The following is a 20,332-nucleotide window of genomic DNA, read 5'->3' as shown; positions in this document are numbered from 1 at the left end:
GTGAATTTTGGCAGGAAAAAAAAAATTATCAAATTTACCAATTGTACTAAAATGTATGCTTTTCCTCACATATCAGAACTGTATTTTTTCCATTTTATAATTAAATTTAAGCATTTTGCAGATCTATTAGTTGTTTGTAAAATTTGCCAACACTTTACTAACAAGTAACGTCTTTATTGCATACATTTTCATGTCAGCTGCATACCCACTATGTTTTACTTTACAGTTACAAAATGATTCACTAAACAGTTTGAAATATTTGCTTTTGTAACAAAGTGGAATGAAATAATTGTACCTTATAGGTTTTTTTTTTATTTTTTTTTATACAAAATATATTCCAGATAGTTCATTCAACTGTTTTATTTTCTTTAGTCTAAAGGTGGGCATGACCACAGTCATGATGGCAGAGAACAGCTGAATACAGAAAAGAAGTCTGATTTTCTAAATGAATATGATGCTGTGTGGAAAGGCCTCACTGCTTTAGGAGGAATCTATCTTCTCTTCATCATCGAACATTGCATAGGGATGTTTAAGCACTACAGAGAGAAAGGGGTAACTAAACTGTATTTTCTAATCTCTTTCTCAGGGTTTAAAGTCATAGGCTGATGGTATTGCTATTGGTATTGCTTTAAATCTGTTCATTTCCTTCATTGGACATTTACTGTAGTGTCTACTGCAGTTACAAATGAAAGTAATTCGGCACACTTCCAGCATTTTAACAAATGGCACATTGGGTCTGCTAGTGATGTCTTGAAGTGCTAAATGCCATGAGTGTTTGGAAAGCTTGCCATTTCTGTCAGTAGGTGTGTGCATATAGAATCCTCTAACACTAGTAGACTACTGTTTTACTTTGCAAGAAAGGTTAATAAAAAAAAAGATACTGTGGTCATATTATTTAACTTCTGACAGTACATTTTATCTTTATGTGACCTAGATTTTCAATGGATCGGGTTCAGAGAACTGTAAACATTTACAAATACAAGACAACAGTGTATGTGCAGTGCTTTGAAAAAGTACACCCCCATGAAAAGTGTTGTATCTTTTAAAATTTCAAAAGTTATTTGCATTTCAGTGCTATCATTAGATTATTATAAAGTGAAACAGTGCAATGCTATATTTGAAAATATTCAGACCACTTGAATCAACATCAATCTAGTTTCTTAAGAAAAATGTGAATTCACCTGTAAGTATTCTTTTACTTCTTTATAATTTGAATCCAGTCCACCAGCCCAAGTATAAATGACAGTAGCTTAATTACTGGCAGCTTACTAAGAGCAAGATGTCCCACCATATACTCACTGAAACATTCAGAGAAAATCTACGGCAACTTCAAAGGATATAAAAATATTGTAGATAATGATAAAAATATGTAATAATTAAATTTTTTGTTCTTGTATGAAATATTTTTGAATGGATAGTTTATGAATTGCAACATCTGTAGTTTTTACTTGGAATTTTTATTCCATGTTCTTGATAGAACAAAATTTGACAAATATAGCAGATATGGCCAGTTTATCTCTGGTGCTTGCAAATTCTTGTGCTGTCAGTCAGGAAAGTCTAGAGATGAGCAATCAGGTATTTATGGAAACCTGTTAAGGGTACCTACTAACTTTACTAAAAAGAGTTCTAAGTATACCTTTCAACAATATATAGTAGCAAAAAACATTCTAAGTCCCACTACGTGTCCTTTAATGTAACAATGTCATTTTTTAAGTAACACACATTAGTTTATTTGGTAAGTGGCTAACAATCAAATGAGAATAAACAATTTAAAAAATTGGCAAACAAATGATAGTGTGAAATATTGTCATGTTAGCCCTTGTCGGCAATGATACTTAAATCATACAGTCTGCCAAATTGCACTGTAAAATGATCCACTTTATTATTGATGAAATAACAATAAATGTAAATTATTATAGCAAATTTAAAAGCAGTAGAATTCTCCCAACCTGAAGGTATAATTTATTTTAGCTGAGCAGACAGGTTCTTTGTCTTTTCATTAATTGGAAAGTCTGAAATAATTTTAGAAGCTGTTTCTCATTAAAACATTTAAGATAGTAGTAAACACACCAGTTAATTTTGGACATTCGTTTAAATGAGCATATTATATTAATATTAATATTAATTTTTTTCTTTTTTTCACCCATTTGAAAATTACTTGATTATATAGACAAAACAATTTCTAGGACCAGTCTTATTTAATTTAGATCATCAAACAAATACCAAACTGGTTTCTCTCTAGTTTTTTGAGCCAGACTCCTTTGTACAACTGTTTTGTCCCTCCACCCATCTAGCTTTAAAAGTGCTTAATGCAGTTCAGGATTGCAAGTTCTAGAACTTATCCTAGTATCATGATTTATAAACCAGGAACTAACTCTGTAACGGACATCGGTCCATAGAAATACAAACTTGCAACTACTCACTTACTGTATTCACCTATACTTGGTCAATTTAGTGTTGCTAGTTAACTACACCAAGATGTACGTCTGAGATATTAAAGGAAAATCGTAGCAATGGGAATAATGGTACTAACCATTGAGCCACCATGCCACCTATTTATTTTTATTTTAACTTTTCATTTGTTTTGTTCTTCCATTTACATTTTTTTATCTGTGTAAATCAATCAAGGGCCATAAAGGTATAAAACCTAAATCAGTTTGGAGGCAAGAATTCCACTTGGTAATAACACTAGTTCATTTGAACACCAGCAGCCCCACGATTCTCGAAAGAATCGCAAATCCAAGAATGGCAATCACTTTCTGTTCCCTCCGATATTTGTAGGGATGAAATATCATGGAGGGTGGTTGTGTCCACAGTGCCACTCACAGTATGGCGGCGACATTGATGTACGATTCTGCTAGTCATGAGGCGTGTTTCAGAAGCGCGTTGTAGGCACCGTTGTGTATTGTTTTTATCCATGCAGTCTCGCATTTGGCAGCGGCGGTAGTGTGAACGACTTGCCTGTTGCCTCTGTAGGATCTACTGCATTCCATAAAGCTGTTAGTTTCGGGTACATAGTTAGTCAAAAGCTTCTGTACATATTCAGGATATTCATCCAATGGAGGCAGCTTAACTTGACCTTTTTGACAACAACGTGTAAACTCATCAGTTGTACTGCCACTTTTTTCTTCAAGGAAGTTACGTGAGTGACAATGACTGCAAATGACACTCATTAATCCTAATGAATTTTCATGAACAGTGGACTCATTATAGAATGCGTTCTAAGCTAACTGACGGAATTGTTCAGCATCTGTCCATTGTTGCTGTCTTTGGCTTTTTCTTTGTTGGATTACTGATCGTCTTAAACCTTTTAAACGACTTTGTAGCCCTTCTGCAGTTTCTTTTTGGATCCGTGCCTCTCTTGCATGTAGTGTTTCAGAAGCGAGTTGTAGGCGCCTTCGTTCATTGTTTTCATCCCTACGGGCTCGGTTTTGTATTTGTAATCGTTGAGCTCTTTGTTTTTGGAGCCGTGACTCTGTCCGTTACTTGAGGTGTTTCGTTTTGGAGCCATGACTTCTTTGCTTCTGGTGTTTGTGAAGCGCGTTGTAGGAGCCTCCGTTTATTGTTTTTATCCATGCGGTCTCGTTTTTGTTTCTGTGTTACTGAATTACCGTTATGTGATTCAAACATGCCACACAGACTGCTGGCACAGTGGATTAGAGCAAGTTTAGTTTACAGGTTGTGTTGTTTGGGCGCCACCTACTGACTCTGGGAAGCTGCTGCGTTTGACTCTGGGGCGCTGTGGCGCAGTGCACATGCATGTCGGTGCATCCGCCGTGCATAAATTAAACTGTCGTTTAGTAATCTAGATAAGTCTAATTTTGACAACTGCAGCCTATTTGGTACAACATAACTTGTAAGTCCCTGCATAGTTCAACAGTAAAGGTCATTCACCCAAACTGAAGCATTTGAGTCAATAAACTACATTCAGTAAACTAGAAATCCAATTGTATATATTCACAGAGGTAGTTCCACTTAGTCAGCTCAAGACCGGTTTATTATTCTCAACACGGAATGTTTCATCACATTGCACCTACTGCTGTGCAGGGTTCATTCCATATTGCTCCCCTGACATTCAGAGCTTTGACCGGCACATCTGAAATCTGAATCCACAAACAGCATAACTCTCAAGCCTGTTTCAGTACATTGTCTGCATCGCCTATGTAGATAACAGTAAAGCTAGTTGTTATTAGTAGTCTTCCTTGGCACCCTTGAGGAACTGTGAGTGTGACGATCAGAATTTGATGGCAGGGATAGGACAAGATGTGCCTTACAGGAGGTTTGCTGTAGGAATCTGATCTTCTTTACAATATTTTTCCCTCGTGTAACTTTGTTGTGCATTATTGTTCTTGACTCCTAAATTTTCTCCTCCTTTGAATCACTTATTGCATCTTATAGGGTGTTTAAGTATTCAGTTCTCAAATAATATAGAACTTGGAAAAGCTGGGCTCCGAGTAATTTCTTTTTGTGCACAAGTCATAATGACCTGCTTGGTGCTACATTTTCTGCTGGTGCTGGATTGTATTTAAAACACAAAAAAATCTCTCCATCTTTTGTTTATTGCCTTAAGCAACATTTATCCTTTTAATGTTATACATTATGGTGAACAAAAAAACTTAGGAGTGTTGCCCTCAGAACTTTGCAAATTGTTCAGACAACATTAACACAAAATGTTTGAATCTTGTGCTGTGGTTAACTTAAGACTGCAGTGCCGGAGAATGATGCATTTCATACTGCACGTGGCTAGCAATCAAAATGGCTTTGTGTGTTAACATATGTTTTAAAAAAGACAGCCTGTTACTGAATTTCCTGAGACTGAAAGGAATCAGTAATGAAAATGAATTCATAGGCAGTTACCACAAAAATTACATATGAATTCAGTGATACTGGTAAAAGCATGATTAGTCTTTGAACTTCACAAATTGTGGGGTGTGATAAAGACATAGTAGAGCTCAGTCATGATTCTTGGTCCGGTTGGTTAATAACACTCTAGGGTTTCTTCATTGTGCTGGTGTTCTTTTTCAGATTAGTTCTTTGATTGAGAATGCTTTCTTTCATGCATCTTTACTGAGGATGAAACATGGATCCATCACTTTGAGTAGGAGACAGTCTGAAATTTTAATCTCAGATGGAATGTTGTTCCCCATCCACTCTACAGCCTAGAGTTTGTCCCCTCAATGTTCTACATTTTTGGAGCCCTCCGATATACCATTCTTAATAGCTTTTTTTAGAGTAATGATGAGGTTACTGGAGAAGAAAAGAAGTGACTACAACCACAGGATTCAGACTAGTTTAAATAGTTGGTGTCAAGGCTATTAAAGATGACGGAAATTATGTAGAAAACGAAAAGTGTGCTAAATGTTCCACAAGTTTGTTTAAGCAATTTTATAACAAGTTACTATAAACAATTAGAATGCAAAACTTTAAAGACCCTTCAAACCAAATAAATAAGTGATATGTTTGCATAATACAAATTATTGGCAACACTGCCCACTCTGCTTACTGACTTAAAACTGATTATTTTAACAGTAGAAACTTGACATGAAGATCAGGCAACTAATTATTTCCTCAATATTAACATCAGTAAATACTTTTAAATTTAATACACTACATTTTGTGCATTATCTGACATAGTGCAAAGTTGATTTTGCTCCTAAATATAGTCCGTGCTCACTTTACTCTATGCTGAATTTGACTTCCTGAATGTTGTCACACCGAGATGATTTTACTCTGTATAAGTGTCAAGACAATTGGCCTCCGTTATAGTGACATTAGTTAGTCAAGTGTATCAGAAGTACTATGTAATCAACTGCTCGTTAATTCTTCTTATTATTTATTTTACCTAGGGCTAATATTCCTGGCAGGCAGTGTGTTGAAGTGGTTAAGGCTTTGTACCTAGGACTTCAAACCCTGAAGTTGCGGGTTGAAATCCTACTACTGACACTGTGTGATAATGAGCAAGTCACTTCACCTGCCTTTGCTCCAAATGGAAAAACAAAAGGAATGCAATCAATTGTACCTCAGATGTTTGAGATCTTTGACTTCAATAAAGGCATCAGTCAAAAAATAGTGATATTATCATGTCAATATTTGAACTGATACAGGTAATCAGTTATGCTCCCTCTAAGCTGCACTATATTACCTTTTGAACTGCCATGCAGCTGATATCACACTGCTCACTCCCCCTCCCATGCAGAAATTTAGAGGAGCTGTGCAACTGTTATCTCACCTTTCACCCTTTGATAATGCACCCGTTACTCCCAAAACTGCACAGGTCATCACCCCCCAGGTGAGTTCTTTATGTGCTCACTGTTCATGTGAGTGTGGCACTCAACACTTCATGGGGGTCTAGCACCCACTCGCCCTCTTTCCTCCTGCTAATGCTGGTAGTCAGCAGCAGAAAATAGCACTTGGTAATCTTTGAGCTTTACAACTTCCTTGAACTGTGCCAAACTTTCTCTTTCTATTTCATAACATGATAATGTCTGTTTTTTGCTGTCAAGCTCGCTGCACTGTCTTTAGTCATCCATCCACCCTTTTGGTTAGTGATGCCATTCTCATAGCCGATCAATCACCCCACTGGCCTGTGATACGCACCAGCCACTTTGCATCTCTGCAGCTCGTGTTGTGAGGAAGGGGGCTGAATGCACCCCAAGGAGACATGGTCGCTCCTCCGAAACCCCCTCTTAAACGGTGATACAAAGGGAAACAAATAGTTTTTTTTTTTTCAGTTGCTGGCTTGCTGCTGCTGCCATGCCACGTGATCTGCATCTGCTTCAAACATTTAAAAGCCTGTACAGCAGCTGTCCTTTTGTCTTACTGCCTTGTCTCTCTTCTCCCCCAGACATCCTCTGCTCCTGTTGGGGGTTCTGCTCCCAAGGCGCTTCCCTATGAAGAGGAAGATTTTCTATTCTTTTAATTGAGAGACGGAACTGTCCCCTTTGACTACACACGGAGCTTGATTCACTCCTGAAAGAGACTTATGTTTGTTTGAAGTGTCTGAATAATGTTTCTGTCTCTAAAATCTCCTGTGTATCTGTACAACTCTGTACCCAAGCGTGACAGCGTATGTGGATTTCGCTTTCACCAAACAACAAATCTTTTAATTCTCACGGATATGCCTCTTCATTGGGAAGAAACACTACTTTTCCCTGATGGCAACACAAATTAGACGATCTACAAGTCTCTGACTTAAAGTTTAAATCCAAACAATATATTCAATCTCTTTTTGCTGTTCCGTTATTTCACTGAGTAATAATTTCCGTTTGTTTGTGCTAATGCGATCTTTACTATCATTTTTGGAGACTTTTGAATTTTCGTACTTCCATTATATCTAACCTGCTCTGCATGTGTATCGCACCAACGTTTTTGAATTCTTTACGGAGTTCTACTTTGTCATATACTCTTTGTCAAGTCTCGTCTAAGTCACGTCTTGTCTCTCAGAAAAAGTCTCGTCTTGTCCCAAGATTTTTTTTATATAATAGAGAGATATAAAACGAGCCGGCTCATTTTCGTTTTTCGTTTCATTTTCTATAATGTTAACAAATTTCAATCAAATCCCTCAAGGCATTTTTGAGATTTTGGAATATTTAGGTTTTTTATTGTAGGGGGATTTTTACCCTTGAATATTGATACAATATATCTAAAAGTCCTTCATTAGCAAATACCTAATGACCAAATCCTGCCAAATTTCAGCCTTTTACAGAGCATCCGGAAAGTATTCACAGCGCATCACTTTTTCCACATTTTGTTATGTTACAGCCTTATTCCAAAATGGATTAAATTCATTTTTTTCCTCAGAATTCTACACACAACACCCCATTATGACAATGTGAAAAAAGTTTACTTGAGGTTTTTGCAAATTTATTAAAAATAAAAAAACTGAAAAATCACATGTACATAAGTATTCACAGCCTTTGCTCAATACTTTGTCGATGCACCTTTGGCAGCAATTACAGCCTCAAGTCTTTTTGAATATGATGCCACAAGCTTGGCACACCTATCCTTGACCAGTTTCGCCCATTCCTCTTTGCAGCACCTCTCAAGCTCCATCAGGTTGGATGGGAAGCGTCGGTGCAAAGCCATTTTAAGATCTCTCCAGAGATGTTCAATCGGATTCAAGTCTGGGCTCTGGTTGGGCCACTCAAAGACATTCACAGAGTTGTCCTGAAGCCACTCCTTTGATATCTTGGCTGTGTGCTTAGGGTCGTTGTCCTGCTGAAAGATGAACCGTCGTCTCAGTCTGAGGTCAAGAGTGCTCTGGAGCAGGTTTTCATCCAGGATGTCTCTGTACATTGCTGCAGTCATCTTTCCTTTTATCCTGACTAGTCTCCCAATCCCTGCCACTGAAAAACATCCCCCACAGCATGATGCTGCCACCACCATGCTTCACTGTAGGGATGGTATTGGCCTGGTGATGAGCGGTGCCTGGTTTCCTCCAAACGTGACGCCTGGCATTCACACCAAAGAGTTCAGAATTTTCTTTCTCATGGTCAGAGAGTCCTTCAGGTGCCTTTTGGCAAACTCCAGGCAGGCTGCCATGTGTCTTTTACTAAGAAGTGGCTTCCGTCTGGCCACTGTACCATACAGGCCTGATAGGTGGATTGCTGCAGAGATGGTTGTCCTTCTGGAGCTCTGACAGAGTGACCATCGGGTTCTTGGTCACCTCCCTGACTAAGGCCCTTCTCCCCCGATCGCTCAGTTTAGATGGCCGGCCAGCTCTAGGAAGAGTCGTGATGGTTTCGAATTTCTTCCACTTACGGATGATGGAGGCCACTGTGCTCATCGTGACCTTCAAAGCAGCAGAAATTTTTCTGTAACCTTCCCCAGATTTGTGCCTCGAGACAATCCTGCTTGGTTTATGCTCTGACATCAACTGTCAACTGTGGGACCTTATAAAGGTGTGTGCCTTTCCAAATCATGTCCAATCAACTGAATTTACCACAGGTGGACTTCAATTAAGCTGGAAAAACATCTCAAGGATGATCAGGGGAAACAGGATGCACCTGAGCTCAATTTTGAGCTTCATGGCAAAGGCTGTGAATACTTATGTACATGTGCTTTCTCAATTTTTTAATTTTAATAAATTTGCAAAAATCTCAAGCAAACTTTTTTCACATTGTCATTATGGGGTGTTGTGTGTAGAATTCTGAGGAAAAAAATGAATTTAATCCATTTTGGAATAAGGCTGTAACATAACAAAATGTGGAAAAAGTGATGCACTGTGAATCCTTTCCGGATGCACTGTAGCTAAACGGGAAGTAGTGTTTTTGTTGATGAGGGAGGGAGGGAGTGAGTGAGTCAACTTACTATATAGATAAACAGACATAATATTTGCAGTAAACTGCATTTCTTCAGGCTGACATCTTCCTCCCAACCCACTCCAGTCTACTGCATATCCTCTGACATAATGTTCCTGACCCTGTTGTTCCTCAACCACCCATACCACACATTTTATGTGGAGTCCTGGAGATTCTTCTGGATTCCCATGTAAGTGCAGATTGTGTGATAACGCATATGAATCTCTACCCAGAAAAATGATAAAGCATATAGTGCTGCAATTTAAATATCAATAATGAATGGATGGCAGTGACGTTTTCTTAATATTTTTATATGAAACATTCAATGTTTTATGGCATTTTTTTATCATTTTGCATGATTTTTCTCTGTGTTCAAAAATTCAGTCTTAATGAGTATGTTTTTATTCTCTCCTTTAGAGACAGATGTGTTGGTATTGGAAGAAAGAGAAAAGTGAAGAAGCACAAATTGGAAGAAAGCTATCTGATCATAAACTAAACCGAAGATCTGATGCTGAGTGGCTACACTTAAAACCTCTTACAGGTCACTCAGATTTATTCTAATCATATATAAGTAAATGTGAAGATGATACATCTAAGAGCAGCGGTTGCAGTTCCTGGTCAGTCACAATGAGAGCACATTTTCTTTTTAAGCAAGCTATAGGCTTAGGTCAAAATAAAACCCTATTTTGACATCTAGCACCAATATTTATCATTTTGCCTTTCAGTTCATCAGAGCACATTCACACCCTAATTTTTTTGATGATGTCTTGCAGTCTTTCTTTCTAAATAGCTTTGAAAACGTGCTGGCTCAGGTGTGAATGAAAATGAAATGCCAGGTTCTGTGTAGAATATCTACTTGTTTCTTTATCAAAATTCAATACCATTTTCAGAACTATTTACGCAGGAAGAGAATTCATAATGAGCATGCCAGCAAGACAGATTACATTGCAGAGAAGTAAAATACAGGGACAGCAACCATTTGCAAAATGTTTTAGTAAAGCACAACATACCACAGCATAACCTTTTTACATTCGCAATGGCAGTAGTAGAAATGTGAGAATTCTAATTAGGCAAGCAGTTCAATTAAGGTAATGGAATTATTTGCTTATTAAGTGATTACTTGAGTGAATGCCTCCATGCACAACAATCCCCCAGCACCAAGAGACAGCCAATGCTTCTTCTAAAGTACACACCAATGTCTTACAATTCTGAGTAATGTAAAATAATGAAACAAGCCATTTTAATAAAATGTTTTAGTAGTGCATGTAAAATACTCTTTAAACAAGAAATATGTGGCATTATCCCTTTTCTTTTATTAGGACCAGATGATTCTGCTTTGTCTGATGACAGTAAGCACAATGATACCCAACTGACAGAGCTTCAAGACTTGTCAGATTCCCCCAGCAAAAGGCAGCTGTCTGCCGAAGAGGTAACTGTGAAGATATCAGATTTCTCAGAAAATGAACAGAACAAGCAGAGTGTCTTTCCTGCCAAAGAGAATGGGAAGAAAGCAAAAAGTAAAAAGCACACTCATGGCCATAGTCATGGACATTCCCATGGAATTTCACATGGACATTCACATCATGGTCACTGTCACTCTGATAAAGAAATGAAGGATGCTGGCATTGCTAGTATTGCGTGGATGGTCATCATGGGAGATGGAATGCATAATTTCAGTGATGGTCTTGCAATAGGTAAGAAAATGTTTATTTTAGAATGATTTGACTTTATCAATTTATTAAATCAAGGCAATACTGCAGAGCTGCTACAGCCCAAGAAAAGCAACTATACACATACACTCAACAAGAAACATTAAATAAAACATAAATATTAATAAAATCTAATTTAAATTAACATATTGAAGTGGCTGGGAAAATATAGTTTAGCATGATGTTATGTTGTAACATCTAATGGCAGCTTGCAAAGAAGATCTGCACTAGATCTTTGTTCAACATGGTAGAACTAGATTTGTGCATTAAGATGCTCTGTAGGTAGACCAGGGTGTCACACAGAGGGTGTGGTACAATGTTCATGATAACCATGAGTTTAGCCAGCATTGTTCTTCCAGAGAATCCAGACTAATGGCCAGAACAGAGTCAATCTTTGTGGTTAACCTATTAACCCTCTTGGCATTTCTTTAGAACTTAATAATGACATTATATACTTTTGATGGATGACATAATTCTTTTCAGTCAGACATGCTCAAGTATAATAAAAGGAATATAAAAAAGTATTTGAAAGACAGTTACAATTAAAATAAAAAAAAGTAATGTTTTAGATGTGGAGCAGTATTTTATTAGCTGTGTATCCATTGGTTGGTGTGTTAAATAAGCGCCTTTTAGTGACGCATCTTATTTTTATACAATAATGACACCAGTGGGTCCTCACACATCTCACATAACCTGAGTTGGATTATCAGTTATTTCGTCTGTGTGACACCAGGTAATATGGTTTTAAAATTATGTTGCCAGGCTAAATATATAGACACATTCCCATAGGATAACCAAGCTAAGGAACTGCCCCACACGCACCATTAGAAGCCATGTATGGCCTCCAGCATTGAATAAAATTTGACTGCAGCGGTGTTAGAGAGAAGAGAACAAATAGCACATGATATAGAAAACAGCAATACATTGCTATTGTATTTTATATTGTTTTTCCCAGTTATAACTCTCAAGTAATATAGTAAAAAAAATATTAAAGTTTATCTGATAGACACATTTTTTACAGAGGACTGACGGTTGCCCAAAAAAACAAAATCTTGGATATAATAAGAGAAATGTTATGATGAAAGGTTATATTTAAAGCACAGTTGTTCAATGGATCCAAATGTACTGTATTACCAATGCCAAGACATCGCTTACAAGAACAATACAACAAATTCCAAAGGCTTTGAATAACCCAAGGGCACTGCCACTATTGTAATCTCAACATTCAAAGCATGTGCTTCATGGACCAAAAAAGAAATTGTCATGGAAGTTGCTGAGAGACTACAGCATTTAGTGGCTCAGGTTGCAGTTAAAGTGCATTTGTCTACAGCATTAACAGTACTGTTTAGTAATAGCGTTTATGGCATGGTGACAGGAACAAAGTTGTTTCTTAACCATTTCAGAATTCATTTGGAGTTTGCTATTTAGCATACAAGCAATCCAGCTGACATATGGATAAAATTTGTTGGGGTGAAATGAGAATAAAATGCTGTTTATTTTTTAGTAAAAAGCAAATTTTCTTATATGGTGAAAAACCTGATATGGTCAAGAGTGGGTGGCTGATTATTTTTTGTCTGTGTGTGTATGTTAATATTCTGATTTGTTATTCTCTTTCATTGTTATAATAAATTCAAGGCAATTTGAGATATAAAGTATGTTGTTTTGTACTTTTAAATTTTATTCCTTTAGATGCTTTTTTTATCATTCACTGTTTTTTTCCATAGGGTACTGCTGTTTTTGGGACTGTAGTTGTAGCAAATTGCCAGGCAGCACAGTGCCCATCTGTACTAACTAGCATGAGAGCACTAAAAGAAACTGGTGAACAAAGTGAAATGTCTGAACTTTGACTTATTATAGGGAAGGCTTTATTAGAGACTAGTACTCGAAATAAGTCAGTTTAGGGAAAGAAAATCTGCTTTTGTTTTGTTTCATAACTCTATTTGGTTTAAACAGAAATCAATATGAAGAAAGATATACGATGTATAATTGACTCTGCTCCTATTGACTACTAGGCATTGTACACACTACTAGTTTTCATTTAAAAAAACTAAAAATATTCTCTGTTTTTGCCTTTCCTTCACACTACCTTGGCATTTTCAACCCCCTAAAACTGAAACTTCTGAAAATGTTCTTCAGAGCCATATACTTGTACTTCTGAAAATGCTGCTTTGGTGTTTTTTTGGTATTGGAATTAGTTAAAAAAAGGTAGCATATGACTGTTGCTGCAGCAGTTACAGAGATTGACAATAAAATCAGCAGATTACCTTGTAACAAAGACAGAAATGGAGTGTTCTTTTCTTCCATTTAGTTGTTGGTTTTTTTTTTGTAATCAAGTTTTTAATGAAATTCATTAAAAGACATCTGTCAAGATGGGTTAATTAACCAAACCTGGGTGGCTAACTAGATTATGATATGAAGGTCAAATTAGTCATTAGCATCAAGCGCTCATCACCACTTTTTAGTTAATGGTTGGCCTAAATATTATCCTAGTTCACAATCACTAGCTTTTTTAAAGGTGGCTAAATGGTTTTAAATAGTAATGCAGCATTTTCTTTTTTTTCACAATTTTATTTTTTGTGTATTTTTTGAGAGCTTTTTTGTGTCTTTTTGTGGATTAAGAAGATTCAATTATGAAAGAGTAGATAATAGAAAACATTATTTGTTTAAAAAATAAATGTTTTTTGGCCAGTAGTCATTTTTGCTAGTCCAGGATGCAACTCTGCTTCTAGTCTCTGAGGCAAAAGCAGAGTTGAGATTGTAGAAATGTAAAATCAGTTTTGAATCATTTTTAATAGATACCAGTCCTGGTGATAGGTTAAGGACCTTCTATGGCCCTGTCCAGCTCTCTTAGAGTAACTGCCTGTTTCCTGGAATCTCCTCAATGCCCTTGAGACCGTGCTGGGAGACACAGCAAACCATCTGGCAATGGCACGTATTAATGTGCCATCCTGGAGAAGTTGGACTACTTGTGCAACCTCTGTAGGGTCCAAGTATCGCCTAATGCTACCAGTAGTGAGACTGACTGTAGCCAAATGCAAAACTAGTGATAAACAGTCAGAAAAGATGAGGATGGAAAAATGTCAGTGGCCTCCACCTGTTAAACCATTCCTGTTTTGGGGGCCGTCTCATTAACAACAACAATATTTATTTATATAGCACATTTTCATACAAGTCATGTAGTTCAGAGTGCGTTACAGGATGAAGAAAGAGAAAAAAAACCCCCACAAAATATAAGAATAAAATTAGGCAGTACTAATTAACATAGAATAAAAAGTAAGGTCTGACGGCCAGGAAAGACAGAAAAAAAAAAACTCCAGATGGCAGGAGAAAAAAAAAACCCTGCAGGGGTTTCAGGCCACAAGACCACCTAGCCCCCTCTAGGCATCCTACCTAACACAAATTATATTTTAGGTGAATAACAGCAGAAGGCTGTCTCACCACTTCTTTTAAGTTTAGCTCTGGAATTATAGCAGACACTCATTTGAAGATCTAGGGTTACGATTTGGAGTGTAAGGTGAAAAGCATTCTGGAATATAGGATGGAGCAAGATTATTTAAGGTTTTGTAAACCAGAAGCAGAATTTTAAAGTCAATTGTAAATGGCACGTGTAACCAATGTAGTGACATCAAAACTGGAGAGATGTGCTCGGATTTTCTTTTCCTAGTTAGGATTCTAGCAGCTCCATTCTGCACTAGTTGCAATCGATTTGTCTTTTTTTGGGTAATCTTGAAAGGAGTGCATTACAGCAGTCTAGCCGACTGAAAACAAAAGCGTGAACTAATTTCTCAGCATCTTATAAAGTCTAACTTTTGCTATATTTAATTGAAAAACTATTAATATGTGATTTAAAATTTAGATCAGAGTCAATAAATACCCCTAAATTCTTTGGCACTGTCTTAACACCAAAGCAACTGAAACTGATTAACAACCCCCTCTGCTACTTAACTGACCAGATCAATACCCCAGAGGTTTCATTGACTTGGTGCTATATTCTGATTAAAAACTGTTCCTTTAATTTTTTTGAGCAGTATATAATCTATTTGCACTTTTAAAATTTTATCTATCTATTTGTTTGTCATGACATCAACATTACTTTTTAACATCATGAATAATAAATAATTTGAATAAATATCTCACTTTAATAAATACTTTTTTTAGTGTTGTCTGTAATGCATAGAAATTTCAGTTTATTAATTTTTGCTCATGCCAACCTGGTCCTTAGAGGAAATATTGCCACCACTCTGTTTATCACTGTACTAGGGCACACTAATATCACTAAACAGATACTGAGTTTGGCATTTTGTGCTCATATATTAAAAGTATTCAGACTCTCATGACAATGGACATGCAGTTTTACTGACAAAGCAGTCAAAGCTAAACTTGTATGTATTTAATATCACTGTTGAAAGGAGATATACACGTTGCCAATAAGGTGAGAAATGTTTTGTGGTTCAGTTTCTCTACTAATTTTAAACTGTTTATTTTTAAAAGGTGACACAGTGGCTCAGTCCCTAACAGCTGCTCCCTCTTAGCTCCAGATTTCTGACTTCAAATCTGTCCCTGACACATTCTGCATAGAATGTTCACAGTCGCATCTGGTCCAAGGACATTTTCTCCTCCTTCATCTCATTTGACACCTATGTTAAATGATCGCTAACTCTGAATTGTCCCTTTCCAAGCAAGTGCAAGGTTCAATGTCGTCTTAGGTGATCTGGTGCCCTGTCCACATTTGATTTCTGTTTTGGAACTAACATACTTGATGTAAAAAGCAGGGTTACATAATGAACTACTAATATTTCATATCATTTAAAATAACTATGGTGTGCATAACAATTATTTTTCACATTAAAAATTTGTCTCTTACATTTTTCTTGTGTTTAACATGAAGTCCACTGCTAGGTAAAAAGTTTCTTATAGCTGCTGTAGACTTGAAGATCAGATTTTGTTTATATAAATGGTTTGAACATTTTCCCAGCATTTATTAAGATCCTGAAAGCTTTAGCACAGTCTGAAATGGCTCAGTGAGTGCCAAACATGCTGCATATAATTGCAGACCTTTAAGAACGATTTTTGGATGTACTGTACATAGTGTGCAAACAGCTGGGTGGTGACATTTAATCTTAGGGTCACTGAAAGTCATGCCCCTTTCAGTGTTTGAGAGTTTCATATGGTTCCTTTTTTGATACTTCTGCATTTATTCACAGCAGCATTTTAATTAACTTGTGTGATTTCATAAAAGTTTTTTTTTGTTTATCCGCAGTGCATTGATTCATTATAACACCATTAAAATCCATCTTCACTATTGGCCAAGAACTTCAGTGTATATTTAAAGGCCTGTGCTGCATGTGGCCAGCCATTGAAATGTATTATAACTTTCAAAAGTAAACTAATATGATAGTCTTGTTGCTGAACTAGTGTTTTTAGTTCAGCTGTTGTGTTAAAACAAGACAGAGTAAACTAACACTCCAGTTACTCACCTATAAGAAGTTTTCTTACTTTTTAATTTTTGGTTTTTAGCCATTCTGGTCTGTGTTCAGACCATACAGAAGTGTGTGTGTACAGTTAGGTCCATAAATATTTGGACAGACACAACTTTTTTCTAATTTTGGTTCTGTACATTACCACAATGAATTTTAAATGAAACAACTCAGATGCAGTTGAAGTGCAGACTTTCAGCTTTAATTCAGTGGGGTGAACAAAATGATTGCATAAAAATGTGAGGCAACTAAAGCATTTTTTAACACAATCCCTTCATTTCAGGGGCTCAAAAGTAATTGGACAATTGACTCAAAGGCTATTTTATGGGTCAGGTGTGGTCAAGTCCGTCGTTATGTCATTATCAATTAAGCAGATAAAAGGCCTGGAGTTGATTTGAGGTGTGGTGCTTGCATGTGGAAGATTTTGCTGTGAACAGACAACATGTGGTCAAGGGAGCTCTCCATGCAGGTGAAAGAAGCCACCCTTAAGCTGTGAAAACAGAAAAAACCCATCCGAGAAATTGCTACAATATTACGTGTGGCAAAATCTACAGTTTGGTACATCCTGAGAAAGAAAGCAAGCACTGCTGAACTCAGCAACGCAAAAAGACCTGGATGTCCACGGAAGACAACAGTGGTGGATGATCGCAGAATCATTTCCAAGGTGAAGAGAAACCCCTTCACAACAGCCAACCAAGTGAACAACACTCTCCAGGGGGTAGGCGTATCGATATCCAAGTCTACCATAAAGAGAAGACTGCATGAAAGTAAATACAGAGGGTGCACTGCAAGGTGCAAGCCACTCATAAGCCTCAAGAATAGAAAGGCTAGATTGGACTTTGCTAAAGAACATCTAAAAAAGCCAGCACAGTTCTGGAAAAACATTCTTTGGACAGATGAAACCAAGATCAACCTCTACCAGAATGATGGGAACAAAAAAGTATGGGGAAGGCGTGGAACAGCTCATTATCCAAAGCATACCACATCATCTGTAAAACACGGTGGAGGCAGTGTGATGGCTTGGGCGTGCATGGCTGCCAGTGGCACTGGGACACTAGCGTTTATTGATGATGTGACACAGGACAGAAGCAGCCGAATGAATTCTGAGGTGTTCAGAGACATACTGTCTGCTCAAATCCAGCTAAATGCAGTCAGATTGATTGGGCGGTGTTTCATGATACAGATGGACAATGACCCAAAACATACAGCCAAAGCAACCCAGGAGTTTATTAAAGCAAAGAAGTGGAAAATTCTTGAATGGCCAACTCAGTCACCTGATCTTAACCCAATTGAGCATGTATTTCACTTGTTGAAGACTAAACTTCAGACAGAAAGGCCACAAACAAACAGCAACTGAAAGCTGCTGCAGTAAAGGCCTGGCAGAGCATTAAAAAGGAGGAAACCCAGCATCTGGTGATGTCCATGAGTTCAAGACTTCAGGCTGTCATTGCCAGCAAAGGGTTTTCAACCAAGTATTAGAAATGAACATTTTCTTTCCAGTTATTTACTGTAATTTGTCCAATTACTTTTGAGCTTCTCACCCTATCTTTAAGGGAAAGCCCAGACACCCTGCGGAAGAAACTCATTTCAGCCGCTTGTATTCGCGATCTCATTCTTTCGGTCACTACCCATAGCTCATGACTATAGGTGAGGGTAGGAACATAGATCGACTGGTAAATTGAGAGCTTTGCCTTACGGCTCAGCTCCTTTTTCACCACGACAGACCTATGCAGAGCCCGCATCACTATGGACGCCGCACCGATCCGCCTGTCGATCTCACGCTCCATTCTTCCCTCACTCATGAATAAGACCCCGAGATACTTGAACTCCTCCACTTGAGGCAGGATCTCGCTCCCAACCCTGAGAGGGCACTCCACCCTTTTCCGGCTGAGGTCCATGGTCTCGGATTTGGAGGTGCTGATTCGCATCCCAGCCGCTTCACACTCAGCTGCGAACTGATCCAGAGAGAGCTGAAGATCACGGCCTGAAGCAAACAGGACAACATCATCTGCAAAAAGTGGTGACCCAATCCTGAGTCCACCAAACCGGACGCCCTCAACACCCTGGCTGCGCCTAGAAATTCTGTCCATAAAAGTTATGAACAGAATCAGTGACAAAGGGCAGCCCTGGCGAAGTCCAACTCTCACTGGAAACAGGTTCGACTTACTGCCGGCAATGCGGACCAAGCTCTGACACCGGTTGTACAGGGACTGAACAGCCCTTATCAGGGGGTCCGGTACCCCATACTCCCGGAGCACCCCCCACAGGATTCCCCGAGGGACATGGTCGAATGCCTTTTCCAAGTCCATAAAACACATGTAGACTGGTTGGGCGAACTCCCATGCACACTCCAAGACTCTGCTAAGGGTGTACAGCTGGTCCACTTTTCCGCGACCAGGACGAAAAACAACACTGTTTCTCCTGAATCCGAGGTTCGACTATCCGACGGACCCTCCTCTCCAGAACCCCCGAATAGACTTTTCCAGGGAGGCTGAGGAGTGTGATCCCTCTGTAGTTGGAACACACCCTCTGGTCCCCCTTGTTAAAGAGGGGGACCACCACCCCAGTCTGCCAATCCAGAGGCACTGTCCCTGATGTCCATGCGATGTTGCAGAGACGTGTCAACCAAGACGGCCCTACAACATCCAGAGCCTTGAGGAACTCCGAGCGTATCTCATCCACCCCCGGGGCCCTGCCACCAAGGAGTTTTTTGACCACCTCAGTGACCTCAGTCCCAGAGATGGGGAGCCCACCTCCGAGTCCCCAGGCTCTGCTTCCTCATTGGAAGGCATGTTAGTGGGACTGAGGAGGTCTTTGAAGTACTCCCCCCACCGATCCACAATGTCCCGAGTTGAGGTCAGCAGCGCACCATCCCCACCATATACAGTGTTGACACTGCACTGCTTCCCCCTCCTGAGATGCCGGACGGTGGACCAGAATCTCCTCGAAGCCGTCCGAAAGTTGTTCTCCATGGCCTCCCCAAACTCCTCCCATGCCCGAGTTTTTGCCTCAGCATGCATTACAGTATCAATCGTCATTTATTCTGTTTGATTCTGTTTTGGGTATATTTCATATTTTGTGTTCCCACTGCCCCTCCATGCTCCCACTTCCCTTTCTTCAGTTATTTTCTTATAATGTGTGCAAATGACATGCCACAAAAAGCACATAAAAGCAAGTGCTGAATGGTGTTGTGATCTTAAAATGCAGGCATATAATGGCCCTTACTTTTTAAAATGTATGGCGTTGTTTTGATGGAACATTTAATGTCATTAGTTTACTTTAAACTTCTTATCTTGTTTACCCAGTACAACAGCATTGCCTATTTGCCTGCAAGACTAACAAGAAGCACACGGCATTGTCCCTTTTCTGACAACCAAATCTTGCTCAGTCGTGTAAAATAGTTTGTCTCATTTTCTGAAACCACATTTTTTGGTAAGTTGCAGCGTATGTAAAATTCAGGATATCACAAAATATAATAGGAAGTGAGGAGTACAACAGCCAAGTTTCCCTTTGAGTACAGTTTTGCGTAATCTCATGTTTTGCGAAGATTCACTTGCTGTTTAACAATCATAACACCTGCTAAACAAATTCTTTTTTAACCATGAAATAACCCATTAAATGCAGTACCAAGAATACAATTAGTAACATGCAAAAAACATTTTTTCTTGCTAGTCATTTCCTAGAATTCTGTGATTGTTTGTGGTTACATCTAATAAAAAATGTGGTTGCTATTGTTTGAAGATCCTGAGGCAAGGTCTTAACATCACATGTCGGTTGGTGTCCAAGACTGTGAAGGATGCACTGGCTTGAAATAATCAGTCAGTGATCCCTGCTGAATGCACTGGTT

At 38.4% G+C, this 20,332-nt stretch overlaps 1 protein-coding gene across 2 annotated transcripts in view; it reads left to right on the top strand.

The window, feature by feature from the left end:
* The window catches only part of slc39a10 (solute carrier family 39 member 10), a 168,374-nt gene that overhangs the window by 106,876 nt on the left and 41,166 nt on the right, over nt 1-20,332 (top strand). For both annotated transcript variants that reach the window (XM_028807627.2, XM_028807624.2), the window contains exons 6-8: nt 373-552; nt 9,717-9,840; nt 10,619-10,993. In XM_028807627.2, coding sequence (XP_028663460.2) covers nt 373-552; nt 9,717-9,840; nt 10,619-10,993 — 679 coding nt within the window. The remainder of the gene's footprint in view (nt 1-372; nt 553-9,716; nt 9,841-10,618; nt 10,994-20,332) is intronic.

Source organism: Erpetoichthys calabaricus, chromosome 8 (genome assembly GCF_900747795.2).
Source record: "Erpetoichthys calabaricus chromosome 8, fErpCal1.3, whole genome shotgun sequence".
NCBI classification, from domain to species: Eukaryota; Metazoa; Chordata; class Cladistia; order Polypteriformes; family Polypteridae; genus Erpetoichthys; species Erpetoichthys calabaricus.
The sequence above is the reverse complement of the archived record's forward strand: the minus strand, read 5'-3'. Positions and strand labels throughout refer to the sequence as shown.